The following is a 19,840-nucleotide window of genomic DNA, read 5'->3' on the forward strand; positions in this document are numbered from 1 at the left end:
CACAAACAAAATCATAATAATACGTTTTCATATTTCTCCCAATAGAGCAGGGGTGTCAATTTTTTTTTTTTTTTGCGGTCCGCATTGTAGTCATAGCTTCTTTCGGAGGGCCATTATGACTGTCAGCCCAAATAAATGTATGAGCACTTCATATTATATACAGTAAAAGCTACAAAACAAACTGACAAATAACTTGTTTTCAAATCAGACGAGTAAAAACTGGTCAAATATTAAAAAAAAAGATATTATTAAAAGTGAAGATGATTTGCAATTCTAGTAATGACACACGAATTGGATGCACAATTTTTCTTCGAGGGCCACATAAAATGATGTGGCGGGCCGTATCTGGCCCCCGGGCCTTGAGTTTGACACCTGTCCTGGTTCAGGATAAAAATAAATGTGGTGAATTCTGTTAGCTCATAATGGTTTGAGAAGGGAAGCACATATGGAAAGTACAAGAGCCACAGGAGACGAGAGTGTGGCAGGAGCTCACCCTGAGAGGTTTTAGGGCAGAACATATGCAACATACTATGGAGAACATACAGTAGTAGCTCATACAACCCTATCATATTACTCCTGACCCATTGCATGCTGCCAGAACATTTACAACAAATTCACTTTGAAGGCCAGGTTGAACACAAACGTACAGGGGATCATTTAAAGAAAGTGAAGAAAGAACAGCTACAACGGTGAGTCAGATTCAATGTTCAGGTGGGAGTTGTGCCAGCAAAAACTAGGATGATTTATTGATGGCTTGGAAAGTTTTTTTCATTTTTTTATTTCCTCGACTACAGAAGCGGTTTAGTTAAAGCACCATAGTAACTCCAATAACACACAACAAATACAGAACAACAAAATATATATAATATATATATAATACAAAATCATTTAGAGATATAAATAGTGAATATTTTTGGAAATTGTGATTCTAGCGATTTATCAAAACAATTAATTTTGAATTAGTCTATTTCAAAACCTCTTTTTGTTTATGAACTAATTACTGCTGTTTCTTTGGTTTTGTTTAGTGATTAAAAAAATGAATGAATGAATGCATGAATGAAATGATGAAATGAATGAATGAACAAATGAACTAAAATAAAGCTTTTTCAGATACTCATTGAACAAGACGGTTTTAAAATTGTGACAGATACAACAAAACAATGTTCCATTTTGCACCTCATACAACAAATGCACTTAGAGAGTAATGCTTAGCTATGCAATTTATTTATTGCTCTCTTTGTTTGTTACTCATTTTTCTACTATTTCTATGTGAGCCACTGGAGCCAGAATTTCCTGAGGGAGCAATCCCAAGGGATGAATAAAGTTGAGTCGAAGTCTAGTAAAAGTACAATAAAAGGGAACTGTTTACTATGAAAACAAATACTGCACAAGCTCACACAATAACTACTACAAGAATAACAAACTGAAAGAAAATGTGGCGTAAGTCGGTGGGGCAATGTGATGCGATTGAAGGGCAGAGGCAGGCAAGAGGCCTAACAAGGTACCCCAAGAGAACACAAAGCCCCTTTCATGCTTTCTTATCCTGCTCCGCAAAGTCAGGCAGACTGGTCTGCTTGTCAAACTGACACTGGATCGCCCTTAGCTTATCTTCTCCCAGTCTGTAAGACTATCCTATAGGTTTTCAAGAAAGGAAGGCTTTAAATATACCTTATGAAGTCAGTCTAGTGCAAAGCATGGTCTAATTGTGCACATAGTGTGCCTTTTTCTTTCTTTGGTATTTTCATAGATGCAATCAGATTTTTGCTCCAACGTCCCGACCAATTGAAGCTCCTCTCATTCCCTTACAGCAGGTGAGGCGCACAGTCTATGTAAATAGAGGAAGCAGAACAGATTTGCTTGCTGGAGTCCATGCAGGAGATCAGCACATGTAAAGTATGTTTATAAGGAACTGCAAGATCTCCATTTGCGGATGATTTAAAGTTGGCCGCTGTAAAATTATTTATATTAAAGATGATAATAATTATGCTGAATTTGAAAAGCCTACAATATTATTACAGATTAGCAACATATTACAAACTGCATGTATGTATAAAAAAGGTCTATGGAGAGCTCAACCTCCAGTTCAATTACACCAAATCTCTTTTTTTTTTGCTCTTGCCGGGCTAACGATCAGACCTAAAGTGCAAAATGCTCTCAAATGCGGTGTTCTCCACCTCATTTACTACACTTGTTGCCAACAGCACACACAATCTGTGAGTAAATGCACAATTTGGCATCTGCTTTTGGGAATCTCAGTAAAAGATCAAAGTCTTATAAGATCATGCACAACATGACCACCAGCCGTGCATTCAATCTGTTAGTGAACATGCAATTTAGGCCCCTCTATTTGAGATGTAGGATCTAAGTCAGCACCTTTTCTGACCAGGTTAAAAGATAGAATTCCATTGAGAATGACATAAATAGTGTTGTATAACAAAATCTTTTTGTGCATAATCACAGCATGAGATCACACACTAAATTTGGTTGGTGAAAGTACTTCAACATGTAGCAACACATAGCGACTCCACATAATGGCTAGCTCATGTTCAACTGAATGACTATGAAAGCATAGAAACAAATATTAATCACAACTTCAATGAAAAAAAAAAGCATGTTTGGGCTTGCGTTGCAAAAGTTAGATTAAAGGTTGGACCATGAAATCATTTAAAAGTGCAATTATTGCACCTAGGGGCAATTTGGAGTGCTCAATCAGCCTACCAAGCATGTTTTTGGGATATGGGAGGAAACCTGAGTGCCTGGAGAAAACCCACATGGGCACAGGGAAAACATGCAAACTCCACACAGGGAGCGCCGGAGGTGGACTCAAACCCACACCCTCCTAACTGTGAGACAGACGGGCTAACCAGTGCGGCACAGTGCCGCCCTGGAGGTCCCTTGTGTTAAATCATTTGCTTTGTATTTGGAGTTCAACTATGATAAACCTTTTTTGCCAATTGTCTGACATGTTACAAACCAAATCAGTAACCAAATCATTAATTCATGTTTGCGCATTTTTGCAGTCAATTTGAGATGATGTCATGGATTTGAAAAACTGAAAGAAATTCACTTTTTTGTTTTTTTTGCTAATTCAGCAATTAATCAACAAAATAATCAACCAATTAATCGATCTTACAATAATTGTTAGTTGCAGGCCTAGTGATTATTCCATATCTGACAAGACCACAGTGTTTTTGTTCAATTTACAATCAATCAAAGTCACCAGTTTAATTTTCACAAACTTCAAACCCAAGTCTAATATTGCAAATACCATATTTTCCGGACTATAAACCCGGCAGTTTATAGTCCAATGCGATTTATCTATGAATTTATGATGATTTTTATTATATTGTATGATTAGTGCATATCCTCTTGTACATGGTAATTAAACATTAAAATATAGCCCATATATAAATATATATATAAAATTATATAAAATATAGCTTATAGTTCAGTGCGGCTTATATATGAACAAAACAAGATTGGGAATGCATTTACCGTATTTTCCGTACCATAAAGCGCTTTGGTTTAAAAAGGCGCAGACTCAATAGCAGGGTCTATTTTGTATCTAATCCACACATGGGGTGCACCGCATTATAGGGCGCATGCATGCCATGACTTACGGTAAACAAAAACCGTCATGGGAGCAAGACAGTGATTCTGGTTGTACTTTATGCTACTATGCACTCTACTCACATTATTATTAATCGGTATTCATACGCAAATCCATCCAAGTCAACATCTTCTGTATCCGAATTAAACAGTTGGGCAAATTCCCCATTACACATGCCAAGTTCCCTCTCGTCATTGTCTCGTGGTTGTCACGTTGCTCTTCGGCAATGATTCCGGCTTTCCAGAAAGCCTCGTAAGCATGTCTTTGTCGATGCCATTTTAGCGGGTCCTAATGCTTTGCACATTTGTCAATGGTAACGGAGGTACGCAATCTACGTATTACGTACAGTCCTCTGATTGGTTTTTACTACGTTAAACATAATGTCCTCTGGTATATTACGTGGCGGTAGAAAAAAATGGCTTCAGTGCAACTTATTACAGGGCACCTGCATGTGATCATAAATTGCAGGATCATCATTACACAGTGTCTCAACAGGGAAAGTCAAGCCTTCAGAATGAGGGCAGATGTTGGCAGGCTACACCTGGACTGCATTAATGGTTATTACCGTGCCCTCTGTCATCCCGCTTAAGAGTCTGTCTGGATAGAGCTGACAGATCGTCTCTTATGAGCGTTCTGGGCCATGACAACTTGATGGCGGCCCCATTGAATGGCAAAGTGCTGTAGGCAAGAACGCTATCAATGCACGCGCATGCACAGTGATACACAAACACACACTTGCAAGCACAATGAAAACTTGCTCGTACAAAGGCCTAATCAAATGGCAAGGTCCGTAAATCGAGCCAAGACACAGGTATGCAAACATTTTCAGACTGGCTGGGTCTTGCAAAGTAGCAGTTGGCTGATCTGGATAATGAGAGCAAAGGCCTGATGATTTAGGACAGTGTTTCCCAACATTTATTGGGCCATTTTAAATTGGTAAAAACACACGACTAAACAAAAATATTCCCAAAATAGTATGGCTTCAGGAGAAAATGAGGATTTCTCATCTTAATTCACTCACAATAATAGTTAATTTCTGTGAAAACTAATGTTTTAATTGAATACAAAAGTATTACAGTTGCAGTAATCCATGCCCTTGTCAAACTCAAGGCCCGGGGGCCAGATCCGGCCCGCCGCATCATTTTATGTAGCCCTTATAAGCAAATCATGACCCTCGCTATAATCTTTTCAAAAATTGGTGTCATGTGCAATAAGTAACTGAGATTTTAAAATATTTGTTATAGTAACTTGGACAATTGAAGAAACTGCTATCATTGACAACTGATTTGAAAAGAAAGGATTTTGAGTGTGATATATGACAATTTGATGAGAGGATTCCACATTTATTTGATTTCATCGTCATAACAGCCCTTTTAGGGAAGCCGCATGTATAAATTGGCTCTCGACAAAACTAAGTTTAACACCCATGCTCTACAGTATTCTTTATTCTGCGCTTCATTGTTCCTCCACTACACATTGCTTGTATAGATCAATAAACAAATGTAATTAATAAATCATAAATATCTTGTGGCATTCCAGATAATCCCTCAGAGCATCCCGATAAGGAATCAGTGATTTCTAAAAATACAAAATACTAAAAAGTTTGATGATGTGTTAGGAATACAGTCAGATGAATCAAAGATAATTTGTTCATTGTTGAAAAGCATCCCGTCTCCAGAATACCTTAACCAGAAACTTAACTACATCCATGCACAAACGTTTGCGTGTGACTTCTGTTGTGACTTTGCTAAGCCTGGCATTAATGCTGTCATGTTTTTTTTTTCTTATTTTACTCTGTAGGACCACCCATGTTACAAATCCCACTGTTAGTTGGGATCAAAGGGTGAACCAAATCCTCAGTGGTGGTCCGGGAATATAAGATTCTGAAGCATGCATGCCTGAGAGGTGCAGGGAACCTCAAAAGACATTGAAATATTTGTATACATAAGTTTAGTTGGCTTCCACCTCAGGTCTTATACAAAGACAAAGCCAAACAGTAGCAACTGACTGCAGATCACTAAGCTTGAATACAATTGATGTCATACGAGTGACTGTGTCTACATTTCAATGGTATCGTTACATTCTCCACTAAAGGAACACAATACTCCCAAAAAGCAGGCCACAATTAGCTTTGTTGTTTAGGATTCCTTTTGACACTTTGGCCTGTAGTTCCGGAAACAGCGTGCTATCATAGAGAAATTATGATGATTTGAAATGATTTGTACAATCCATTTTAAATTTAAAGAGGTTTACGTTAGAAGAAGGCATGTGTTATCATGCAGAATAAACGAGATTATCCTTAGGCAATAACAGTTTATTAGGTTGTATCACTTACAAAATGACTAGTAATGGAATACAAGCACTGTCTTGCTTTTACAAGGAGCATGACGCTCACCTTTAATTGACAATTCCTACTAAACTATGTTAAAAAAAAATCATTGTGTGCTTTGTTGTTTGATTGCATGGCATCACACTGGTTGGTGGTGGTACTGCAGGATTAAAAAAAAATACTACTGTGATATCCGGACTACAGTTAAAGTCAGCCATAAAAAAATATGCCCGCTTAGCTTTATTTGCCCAAGGTATCCATGCTATAACATGCGATATTTGCAAAGAGAAAGTCTTAAAAAGATTGAATTATAAAAAAAAAAAAACAATGCAATGTCCTCCCAAGCTCATGTGTGATGGGAATCTTGTAACTTATTTTTATCAAACTGTTACTTAAATAAAAGTGTTGAAACAATCCCAACTACTTTGCTCATTTTGCAAATGAATTCCTCCTCGATACATTACGTGATGTTTACATTGATCTTCACATGTCACATGGCTGAAAAAAAAGGGTTCAGATTAACGTCGGACAATAGAAATGGCAGATCGGAATAGATCACGTGACATCTAAACTGAATTTTCTTTCCGTTTGGTCGGTCTGTTTCATTTGAATCTGAATACAAGGCTTCATATCACTGGCAGGGTGATATTTAGTAGGATGTGACCTCAGTTTCATTAGTCCATTGTGATTTCATTGGTCAGCCTATCAGTTAAAGTATTGGCAGCAGAAAGCTCATTAGTAAAAAAAAATATATAAATTAACAGGGTCACTTGAGGCCATGGGGTTCGAAGCACGGGGAAAAAAGTAGTTACTTCTTTTCAGAAAATGAAGGTACTAATGTTTCTAATAATTTGACACTCTTGAGTAGCTATAGTTGCACAATGGAATAGTACGGCAGCTAATATTCCAAACAGATTTCGAGCTTGATGAGACATTAGTAAAAAAAAAAAAAATAATTAGAATGGAGGCTCAAATATTTTGAACACAGCCTTGTTAAGCAATTAGTATGCTGTATAAAGAAGCAAAAAAAAAAAGCATTTATTAGCCTTAAAGTAAAAACTTGCTCAATGTTCATGAAATTCGTTTGAAATTTTTAAAAAAAGCAAATAAAGAACAGTTTCAACAATGTAATTACTCAGGTTCAATTTTACTTTATTAGTAAACACTAGAATTGCACATACTAAATACGGAGAACATCCAGAACAGTTTATCTCCTATTATCTCAGTTAAGAGCATCCACAAAAAGTTTTCACCATCAGAATGCAATCAATAAATGCAGTTCTACTTGTACCTTTTGTTTTTGTTGCCTTTGACTCTGCACATACTGCCCATCTAAATCCAACAGCAAGCATCCAAGCAACAGCCACCATCCAAGAGGAAAGAACATGACTGTAGAGGAGATACTGCCGATCTGTTTGGACTTCAGCTGTTTCATTCATAGCCACATGCAGACCTCAGCAAAAGAGGTTGATCCAGTGCTCAGCTACACACCCACACAAGGTGCACACCCCTATTCACTGGTATAACCTTTCATACATAATCTGCATTTAAAAAAACAAAATCACAAGGGTGGATGTTTTATGTAACTGAACAGATTTTTATGCAATTCCAATATTTCACACTGGACTTTTTTAAGAACAGAAACCCACTTGAAAGAAATATCAATACAGTAAAAAAAATAACATTATAATTAAATTATCTGAAGGGATTTTAAGAACCTCTAGGAAAACTGAAACTCACATCTAGAAACGATTTAAAATTCATTAAAAAACCCAAAGAGTGAATAACAGCTTGCATTTTTTTATAATTACTCTACATTGTAATCAAGCAACCACGCTACAAAGATTTATTGGTGTCATGAAAAAACAAGACTAAATACATTACGAGACTTTTCAACAAAGAATAAAAAAGAAAGTAAGCAAATATGAGATAATGTGGGGTTCTCCTTACTCGCTGGGTTTCGATTCCAAGCAGCTTGCTCACAAGCAAAAGCATGAACAATCTCTGAGGACCGATAAGGAGAGAGGGATTTCATGATATCCAGATTCCAAGAAGAAACCACATTAGAGGTAAATATCGCTTTGCATTCTCGAATCACATCTTCATTGACTGAACTGGCTCCAAAAGAAGAGAACCTCTGACCATAAAGTGAAGTAATAAATGGCAAGTATCACTTCAAGTGTAATAAAAGCGGCGTCCTAGTAGAAATAAAAGGTCAATGAGCCAGAGCTGTTGATTCAGGGTGAAAACCTCATCCATGCATTTGTTTTGGCAGAGGCAATGCAGACAAGCAAGACAAATGAGTGCTTTCCGTTGAGTTCTCGACACCTTCCCAGCGCAACATCTTCCTCAACCTCTCCACTAAATGACTTCCAGAGCTGTCTGGCACGAGCAATAAAAGTCCTCGTTTATGTTTTCAAGGCAGATGCAGCCTGCGGTGAGGTGATGTCTGTCCTTATGGATTGCAAGTTGTTGATGGAGCAGAATGTGGATGTTCACATACTTCATGCCAAAAGCTCTTGAATTAGTACCAATGGAATCATTTTGATGGTACACTGACGAGTAATGAGGTAAAATTCTACAATTGCCATTGGTGTCCAACTTCCATAACAGCGGTTAATAAAATATACTCTTTAAAACCTCCTTTGGAAATATATCTTCTATATGCCCAATTGTAACTACAATACACAAGCATACCTGTTCAATGTGGCAATGTGACTAAGGACTTGTGCCACCTGATCAGTTCCTGGATTCTTAAAATGGTGCAAAAACTAGTTCATGAGCAGATGTTTATAATCTAAAAAAGTGGTATGTTGGTCCCATCAGAAAGAGACACGCCTGTAATTTTTTACCAACTGTCCATGATCCATCTATAATGCGTCCCGATCCAATAGTTGAACAATGATTCTGTCAAGTCCTCTCATTTTCTACAAAGTGCCTCTCCGCATGTTACTACGTGCTAGAATCATGCAATATTTTTTTTCAAAAGGTCATGCTGTAACAAATTTTCTTCAGGAATTCGCTACTAAGCAAGTTTTTGATGAGTCACACATAGGGCATTACAGTAGCGGAGTTTTTAACATGTCTTGCCTCACAATTGAATTGACAGTGGGACTATCAATCAGTTATGCTCAGTGACACGAACTAGGTTTTTTTTCAATTACTCTATTCCTACAGAAATGCTTCCTTGTTTTCCCATTATCCAAGCTGTAGATTCTGTCAACAAACAACTTCTTGTCCTACTTGATCATTCGAGGGCTTTGTCTGTGGAATTATTTCACAATGGACGCAGTTAGTTTTGGGGGGGGGGGGGGGGGGTCAGGAGTTACTTCTGAATAGATGGCAATGGGCTCCACAAAGAAAAGCCTGACAGTGTACAGAACATTCTTAAGAGAACATAAACTTGGCATTTTGAGGCTCTTGATATAATCCATGCTTCCACTTTGTAACATTTAACAAATGTTTCTTTCAAGGAATTATGGTGGTTTCTAACGATAGGTGTCTGACGATTGCTCCAGAATTGAAGAATTCCTTTCTTTTCTTTTTTTTTAAGACACTGCAATTCATCTGTGCCTCTAGACCAGAACTGGAAACAATATGACCAAATCAGCCCTCACTACGTCTTGTAATGGAAAGTAAGTATAATCATTTTATGTTATAAGCGGATCTTTCATTTTGAAAATATTTTTTCCGAAAGTTGTTTTGTGTAATTTGGCAAAAAAAGAAAACAGACTACTTTAGTTAGAGAAATACCGTTTTTTTCCATGTATAATGCGCCCCCATGTATAATACGCACCCTAAAAATGGCATGTTGATGCTGGAAAAAAAGCCTGTACCCATGTATAATACACACCCAAATTTCGACTCCTACTTAAGTCCGTTAACGTAAAATTATTTCAGAAAAAAGATCATCTTTGGGAACAACCGGATGTTATTCTGCCGGTCAGTATCACTGCGCATGCGCTAGCAAACTCAATAGCGAAGAAATGTTTTGGATTTGTGTAGGGTACATTGTGACAGCAAAACGAGCAGGTGATCGAGCAAGCGTCTGATACGAGAGCATTGTGTTCGTATGGAGCGTGTTTGAAGTGAACAGCAGAGAAGAAAGCGCATCTGTAATGGCGGCCTCAAAAAAAAAAAAAAAAAAAAAAAAGGGGTTTTTTGTACCCATGTATAATGCGCACCCCAGATTTTAGGACAATAAATTAGTTAAATTTCGCGCATTATACATGGAAAAAAACGGTAATCAATCCCATGTTAGCTTTAAACCACTACACGACAAGTGACACTGTCTCTTGCATTTTTTGGAAAATTGTTGGAAATTGACAATGTTGACAAAAGAGCTGCAAATAAAAACTTTGAAACTTGTAATTCCCGTCAAGTTATTGGCATACATGTGCATATCTTTATTATAATTGAATTTTTAATATTCTATAAAGCAAATATTTGGGTTGAGAGTGAAACTATAAGCAAAGCTTTAACAGGCTCATTATCTTGAGCGGTATACATGCCACATTATAACACACATATAACAGATAAACACACGCACACACATACACATATGGCATGGTAAATATGTCAGACTTTTACTCTAAACACCAGTAAAAGGTTTCTACCCAAATTGCCAAACACAGTAGCCTCTCAGAAAAGTCATTGATTGCTATCTTCATCTTTCTCCTCCCACACACTCGATCGACAAAAGTTCTCTCTTCAGTGTCACAAAGAAACAGCCACAAAACTACTGTTACACACTTTCTCATCCTCTCTCATTATCACTGTCAGTGTCTGAGGAAAATTTGCCAATGAGGATTATGAGGATTTGCTGTGTTGCTCTTCGCATGCATAGAGTTTTGGTCGTAATAAATGTTTTGCCTCTTGCCAGCCAAGCCTTAGAGAACAAATTTAAATGTACGATTGCACCAGATATGAGGGAAAAAAGAATTGGCTTTATTACAGAATTACGATAAACCACCTGCCTCAGATTTTTTAGTCAGGAAACTCTTTGTTTTCTCAAACATGAGCAATAAATGACATGAATGAAAATAATGATTGATGCAAATCTATTTTACTCCTGAGAGTGAGGAGTCAGGCTTAAAGTGCACAGTCAGCGCCAACATGACATGACATGTACGATAACCAGATTGCACTTTTGACTTGTAGGATCCCAAGAGATGACCACAGGCTAACCACTCTATCACACTCTCTCTCCTATATAACTATGACCTGGCACTGACCTCATCTTACACAACAAGCCCCCTTCAGGCAGCCTGACCAGTTAGGTGAAAACCAAGTCACAGGAATGAAAAGAAAATACCAATGAAAGCAGCCATTTAATTGTTGGCGACTCAGTTCATACATAGAAACAATCCAAAAATACTCATTTGTAAAATAAAAAACAAAAAATCTCAAGGCAGTGCTGTCCATCAAAGCATGGCTGTTAATTTGTTCACCATATTCTTGGAGGGGCAATTCAAGTAATCAATAGAAAGCAATTGGCAGAGGTGGGCATCATCCAAGAATGGCAACTTTATTCAGAAGTCGTTGAATTTAGGTCTGCTATCACATATTATATTTGTGTGTTTGAGCATATCACGTCGGTGTCCAGATTAAGTTTTACGCAACTTTACGTTGACCTTTCAGTATGTTGGTGTTATGTACAAACTATTCAGCTGGTAATAAATAAGTCAACGCTTTTACAAAAGCAAGAAACTATAAACCAGTCCAGATTACAAAAATTTAGGACCATCATTATTTGATAAAGTTCATAGCCCTGGTTATAGAGGTATTCATTAATAGAGCCCCCTGACTTCGGGGAGTGTTTAACATCTGGAGGAGTGTGGATTAGCTGCTCAAGCCTCACGTCCCTACAGAGAGCACCTGTCTGCACAGTCATATGCATCAAAGCCATGAAACCGTGGGAATGTGGCCGCGTGTCAGAAATGTGACGCACAAAAGACAAAAACAACAGACAATAATGGAGGGGAAATACTTCTTGTTAATATATAGTGGTTGTCTTTTTTTTTCCCCGAGAGTGTGCAGACACTGAGGAGAGCCAGAAACTCAATGGTTGCACCGCCAGAGGTCACATGCATGGATTTAATGAGAAGCAGGCTGCGTAGGTAAAAGAAATCCCAACAACCCTTTTCAATTGAAAGTTATTTGAAATGGACATTTGATCACTTTTCTGGTCATCAAAATGCTTTTAAAATGTTTTATTTGGCAATATTGAATATTTGTTAAATTGCTTTATAAAATACTTTGTTTCAAATTTTCACTCTTCTGTAAGTATGTTTGTTGCACATCTCAGACATGTACGAAGAAATAGCAATAATACGGGGCTTTAATTCTTTTAATTTTTTTTAATCCCGTCATGCTTCAGCCCTGATTATTGTCCTTTATGAATTGTATGAATTGGGGAAAAACAATTTAAAAGGGTAAAGCAGCAAAACTAAAAACAATTGAGCAATTTGATTAAATATTTCTGAGAGGTGATATATTAGCGTATTTATAAACAATTTTTGTTGGACAATTGTTTGAAGACAACGCCTGGTCGTAATCTGAACAAACAACAGCCAATTGGAAAAAAATGTTGACAGTTGATTGGCCTTATTAACTTTAATTGTAAACAGCAGTAACTTAGCAAAGAATAAACCCATAGCAGCAGTTTATCAACTGCTAATGGTAGAAGAAAAATGCATCTTGTTCCAAGCTAGTATTGAGATGGTCATTTCTGAATAATTTAACATACACTGTGGTTAAAATGTAATCTATAATCCATCCATCCATCCATTTTCTGTACTGCTCTGTCCCCACGGGGGTCGCGGGTCGTGCTGGAGCCTATCTCAGCTGTCATCGGGCAGTAGGCGGGGGACACCCTGAACTGGTTGCCAGCCAATCGCAGGGCACACAGAGACGAACAACCATCCGCACACGCACTCACACCTACGGGCAATTTGGAGCACTCAATCGGCCTACCAAGCATGTTTTGGGCGATGTGGGAGGAACAAAGAAGAACCAAATGGTTAAATTTATTTTGACAGTCTATCCACTTTAAGAGTCCAAAGCAGAATATGAGCAAACAGCTGTCTTTCAAACAGTATATAGAAATGTCAACTTTAACTATCATATTTTCTGCACTAAAAGACACCTAAAAACCTCCAATTTTCTCAAAACCCGACGCCTTCTAATCAGGTGCGTCTTATATATGGACCAATATTGAGCCACTACAGCAGGCGTGTCCAAAGTCCAGCCCGCGGGCCAAATGTATTTATCTTATGTATGGACAAAGTTTTAAAATGGGCTATTCATTGAAGGTGCGCCTTGTAATGTGGTGCCCCTTATATATGGACAAAGTTTTAAAATGGGCCACTCATTGAAGGTGCCCCTTATAATCCGGTGCGCTTTATAGTGCGGAAAATACGGTAGACTGGAGGACCGGCATAGAACAGCACTCAAAAATGTAGAGAAATAACAGCATTTCTCAGAGTATAGCATATAAACAAAAAGGGAGGGAAGACGATGAGATTCACACAGACTGAAGAGGCAGAGCCAGCAGACACACTCACAATAAAAATGGAAAAATGGAAATACATGAATAGTAAGAGCAAGTCAGCCAATGCGGATTTCAGTAAATTGAGCATATGGTGTCGCTTGTTCCCTCATTTGTTTACAATCCAAAACATCAACTACATCATCGAAAAAGCTTCTCAATACCATTTGAATGGATAAACTGTTCCTGATGACACTAGCATGACATGGAGTGTTATATATCACATTCACAACACTGTATACAGGAAACAAAATCCCATTATTTATATTTTCAATATGCATGACTTTGAAAATTGCTGGAGCTATTCATAGCGTTTTTGCTTTCTATTTAGTCTATAAAGTTGATCCTAATGTATTCATAAAACATCAGTGAGCCAGAGTAAACAAACGTTTAAAAAAGAACTACTTTATATTTTTATTTGGTCTGGAGAGTGATTTTTACAATGTATTGAATATGTTTAAAATCCACACCATTATGACCATATGCTTGGCGCTTTCTTTTTTATCCTTATCCAAGTTTTTACCATTGTTTGTTTGCCTGGTCGGTTTACTACCAGGCGTCCATTTTTAGCAGGAAAATACATGACTACAGAATTTGGAGAGTGGTTGACTTGGCCAGTTTAAAATTTGCAATTAATTCTGTACCCGTATGAACGCCATTGTTGTTTTGGCAGAATATAAATAAAGTCGAGCTGCGCAAAACAGCAAATGATATTGTGATTTCTTGGATAAAAAAATATATATACCGTATTTTCCGGACTATAAGGCGCACCTTCAATGAATGGTCCATTTTAAAACTTTGTCCTTATATAAGGCGCACCGGACTATAAGGCGCACCATTAATGCATCATGTCAGATTTTTAATCCAAATCAAATAATTCTCTAGGGCGGCTCGGTGGCGCACTTGGGTAGCACGTCCGCCTCACAGTTAGGAGGGTGCGGGTTCGATTCCACCTCCGGCCCTCCCTGTGTGGAGTTTGCATGTTCTCCCCGGGGCCGCGTGGGTTTTCTCCGGGCACTCCGGTTTCCTCCCACATCCCAAAAACATGCTTGGTAGGCCGATTGAACACTCCAAATTGTCCCTAGGTGTGAGTGCGAGTGCAAATGGTTGTTTGTCTCTGTGTGCCCTGCGATTGGCTGGCAACCGGTTCAGGGTGTCCCCCGCCTACTGCCCGATGATGGCTGGGATAGGCTCCAGCACGCCCGCGACCCCAGTGGGGACTAAGCGGTACAGAAAATGGATGGATGATTCTCTATTTATCATTTCTATTTCAACTTCAGACGGAACAAATTAATTTATAATCACAAAATAAAGATCCATAGTTTTGATTCATGATTCATAGTCTTCAGCGGGCCACTTTTGATTGATTTCATGACACAATGCTTCGAGCCAGTTTAGATTTAAGAATGTAGTCCATATATAAGGCGCACCGGACTATAAGGCGCACTGTCGGCTTTTGAGAAAATTTTAGGTTTTTAGGTGCGCCTTATAGTCCGGAAATTACGGTATACATATATATATATATAATTTTATTTTCAGTTTGACAAAAATGGGTTCTTTTTTTTTTTTAAACTTGGCTGGATGTTTTTCACATTTCTACATGGGTTTTCTCTGGGTTCTCTGGTTTCCTCCAAAAAGCATGTTAGGTTAATACCGGACTAGTATTGGAATTGGTCACCTCGTCATGTGTTCAGATGCATGGAATGGTGATTCCTTGTAACCTGCTAGTGAAAATCAATGCTAGCTCACTTGTGACCCTGAACATGATAAGCCGCAAAAATGAATGGATGGATAAACTGTATGTGCAGAGGAAAACAACAGCCCAAAACATGTACGTAATCTTTTTTTTTTTTTTTTAAACCATAAACCACTGGTCAAAAGTTTTTCCTTACTAAATTCTTTCGCAGTCATACAATGAGCTAGTCGGTCACAAGAGACAAAGTGGCTGGTTGGGCCCAATGACCTGCGGCTGCATATTGCATTAATAAGACAAGTATGCCCATTGGGTTTATCGAGATAAGTTGATGAAAAAGCAAAACCACTGAAACAAGGAAAATTGCACAGAATTGCCTGCTTATAAACAGCTGGAAACCATCACCATGACGGCAGTGTGGTCACCTTGCCCACATAATCAGTGGAGACAAAATGGAGTCATTTTCAACCCAGCCAACTCAACTTCTTTGCTTGTTTGTTTGTTAACTTTTTATTCCAATAACGTCAAGTGTGAATTTGGCAGATTTTCTCGAGTCAAATGGCCAAGATATGGACTTACAGTGCCGCGAAGGATAAGATTCAATTCATCCTCTGAAAGCCCCATCAGGTTGTTGAGGTCATCTGAGGGCAATTGTAGAATCTGAAAGAAAACAGACTCGATTCAAAAACCACACAGAGTTGGATATTACACAGCAGAGATACGTATGCTGAAGAACAGCCAAAAGTTGTTTTTGATTCTTGTATGAAATAATAAATAATGTACCTTGACTTACCTTTCTATAGTTATGACCCTTTCGGTATGTTCCAATGTTTCCCAAGTGTTTCCGAAGAGGACCAGAGGCGGGACCAGTGTAAGATAGCGATGCAGCAAAGGAAACACTTCCATCCATCCATCCATCCATCCATCCATCCATCCATCCATCCATCCATCCATCCATCCATCCATCCATCCAATTCATCTAATGCTTATCCGGAGTCGGGTTGTGGTTGGCAGCCGCTTCAGTAGAAAAGCTCAAACTTTCCTATCCCAAACTTCTTCATCCATCTAAGGCGTTTCCAGGCCAGCCAACGTACAGAGTAACAAACTCACTGATCAGGGTGGTTCGGTCCACATACATAACAACTATAAGATTGTCGTTCCCACCGATAATATTGGGACAAGTCCATTCTCAACATGTCAGAATAAAAGATAATCTTGAAGGAAAATTATGATGAGAGTTGATGATAGGCATTTGATGTCCTTCGTCGAGAGTGGATGAAATCTGGATAAAATCAGCCTCATTGTCTTGTGCATGTACCTCGGCAATTGGCCACATTCTTGAAACTACTTACTAGGGCACACCACCTTACAGGAACACACTGGATGAATGGCTGCTGTAGTTTCCAGCTTGTCCCAATGTACAGCAGTCATTTTTTTACATTTTGTTTTATTATGTGTCATGATAAGATCCTCCTTTTATTTGTCCCAAACAATACAGGTGGTTTTATTTGTTTTGGTGTTGGAATATATTAATGGAGTTCCAATTTTTTTTTTTGCAATTCTCCATGGATGTACAATGTTTGTGATCCTTTTCTAACCTCCAAAGCAGTGTTGTGTTGGGAGCGTAGAGCTTTGAAGATGTCCCCACCACAACCTGGTGGGTGGTGGGTGCAGTGTTGCCGAGCAGCATCCGGGTTGTTCATCAGGAAAGTGAGCTGTCGTAGATGACCCTACAACAACACAATGTCATTCTGAGTCTGTCAATCAAAATGTGCCTTTTTTTATCTTTGTAAAAGCTAAATTTTTGATACAGCTCTCATTTGGAATTTCAATAGATTATACAAGTTTCTACAGTAATGTGGGCAGTGACTATACAGTTCTAACCGTGTGTGAGTATCATGGCTTTGCCAACCTCAGGCATGCTAGTGCATGCCAATAAGTCTACAATACAACTTTAATCCAAAAATAAATGCATCTGTCAAGGGGAAAACCCGAATCATGATGAATGTCTCCCTGCTGCTTCACCTTTAAACATACCTGCAATGGAAAGTCATTCAAAATGCTTTATGTTTTCTGGCAAGGGAAATATAATGAGCCAGAAAAGTCCCATATCTCACAAAACAAAGAATGATCCAACATGTCTGTTCCATAGGAAAAAGATGGCCGCCATTTGTGGTGGTGTTACATGTTGGAAAAGAAAATGCAAACACACTGAACCAGCAATAAAACAATGTGTGTGGCAACATAATGAACATGATGCAGCAATTAACACAACCGGAATATAGAGTGGGTGTTTAGTTCTCGGTCAACGATGCATCACATTAAATCTGATGTCAACACATCTTACAATGACCTCATCTATACATTTTATGTTTATAAACAGCACTGGGCAACAGTCTTCAGAAAGCAGTGTTTTAGCAACACCCTAATTATCATGAATAGAATTGTACAGTGCAGACCTCACCAAAAGCCGAAATGAAATTTTATTGTTTCCATAAAGTGATGTCGGCTAAAAGAGTAGAAAGTTGAATGTAACCACATTGTCCCTGTTTTTTGTTTTGTTTTTTTTTCCCATGAAAATCTGTCTTGTCTTTTATTCATCTGTCTTCATATGTCTATCATATTAAGGATATTGTGTTTTTAGAATAACACTGATACCTGGGAGGGACTTACCATTAAAGGGATTCTCATACATGGAGTATTTAACAAAAACAAACAGATGGTTTCTTAGCGTTGCAGCTGCACATCTGTCTATCAAATGAATAGGGAATGAGTTTGGACAGGGCCACAAATATCTTCTTGGTTGTTCCTTCCTGCATGTGTGTGTCTGTGTAGACTTGTATTAAACAAAAGCCTAACCTATGAGAGGCCCCTCATACCAACCATCTGGATATACTGTACCTTTTATTTATTTATTTGTACAGAACTTTGATTGATTTATTGAACATTTAAACAAAAAGGTGTACCGTATTTTCCACACTATAAGGCGCACCTAAAAACCTCCAATTTTCTCAAGAGCCGACAGCGCGCCTTATAATCAGGTGCGCCTTATATATGGAGTCACTACAGCAGGCTTGTCCAAAGTCCGGCCCGCGGGCCAAATGTATATATTTTATACACGGACAAAGTTTTAAAATTGGCAATTCATTGAAAATGCGCCTTATAATCCGATGCGCCTTATATTTGGACAAAGTTTTAAAATGGGCCATTCATTGAAGGTGCGCCTTATAATCCAGTGCACCTTATAATGCGGAAAATACGGTAAAAAAATCAGAATCAAATGAAAGGCATTGACTACTGCTGTCAGAATTATACAGCAGTAATCTCAGGAATCATCACAAACATTCTTTATCAGGTAAACCAGAGCTTTTACATTCACTGATCGCTCCATGAGGTACAACTACACAATGTAGTCAACCCAATGCAAGAGCAGTACAATAAACACTGCCTCACTCCATTCCAGATGTCGACAACTTACTTCAAATGGTGTCTCAAAGCCTTCAATGATGCCTCCAATGATGAAGAGTCCATCGGTTTTGATCCCCAGCCCTTGGTTGACCCAGTCCACACTCTCCAGCAGAGTGCAGTCCACAAATATTGCCACACGTTGGCCAGACACACTGATAGCTACATGATGCCATTGCCCATCAGTCAGATCACGGATGGGGAACCTGAACAAGAGAGTAGTGTAGATTGGTGATGATTCACAAGTGAGAAAGATTAAAAACTGAATAATAGAAAGAAAGTTATCTTATCTGAATTTTATTGAAGTAATCACAGCAATGAGAACAGATTATTTTTTGTGTGCGCAAACATTACTCTAAACACAGGGTTCCAAAAGATAATGACAGAAGTTTAAAAAAGGAAATATGTTGAAAAGAACGGTGGAAAAAATATTGTCAATATGGCATACGCATTTTTTTTTTAATCAACAACCCAGTCCAACAAAATACATCTCCGTGGCGACCACCGACTCACTATCGAGTACCACATCTATCTATCGTTTAAAAATGGACAGTAGGATATGTGGATAGTAAATACATCTATTTGAGAAAGAATCCATAATTACAGCATTGTGTGGCCAAAATAAGCTCCAAGCCTTTGGAGGATTCTGCATGGAGGGGTTTTTATGACTCCAGAGACTTTGATATGCTAGCTAGTAGAGTTTAATATATTTTGGGCGGACAATTTTCCTTTAACCAAGCCCACCACAGACACTAATAATCAAATCGGCTTTTCATTAATGCCAGTGATCTAAATATACAGAAAAAATAACGTGCATAAAGTTTCCCGTTTGTTTGTTGCAGCATTACGATAATCTACATTCAATCTCCTGTTTTGATACATTATGCAGAGTTCCAGACTGCATGTGAAGAGACCTGGTAACTCTCAAATTGTGGTATGCCCCACAGGAACTGAGAAGGTTTAACATATTTGAAAATGTCTGAAGAAATTATTTAGTCTAAAAGAAATCAAGCTCATCCATATAACATCTTCCCTCCTTTTTACACATTCTGAAAGGGCACAGGCTTTTATCATACAATCTCACATAATGGTTTTGATAGGAATCTGACATCTGGATTTTTTGCTTAAGGTGCAGTGCTATTTATTCTACTTATATATTAAATAAATTAATAAAATATTATAGATTTATAAATA

General features: G+C 38.2%; 1 protein-coding gene across 1 annotated transcript in view; it reads right to left on the reverse strand.

Annotated features, from left to right (window-relative positions):
* Positions 1–19,840, reverse strand: part of si:ch211-196i2.1 (collagen alpha-1(I) chain) — a 57,947-nt gene that overhangs the window by 27,567 nt on the left and 10,540 nt on the right. The window contains exons 4-6 of the mRNA XM_061293227.1: positions 18,660–18,852; positions 16,780–16,911; positions 15,761–15,841 (exon numbers count right to left, since the gene is read on the reverse strand). Of these exons, the coding sequence (XP_061149211.1) occupies positions 15,761–15,841; positions 16,780–16,911; positions 18,660–18,852 (406 nt within the window). The remainder of the gene's footprint in view (positions 1–15,760; positions 15,842–16,779; positions 16,912–18,659; positions 18,853–19,840) is intronic.

Source organism: Syngnathus typhle, linkage group LG12 (assembly GCF_033458585.1).
Source record: "Syngnathus typhle isolate RoL2023-S1 ecotype Sweden linkage group LG12, RoL_Styp_1.0, whole genome shotgun sequence".
Classification (NCBI taxonomy): Eukaryota; Metazoa; Chordata; class Actinopteri; order Syngnathiformes; family Syngnathidae; genus Syngnathus; species Syngnathus typhle.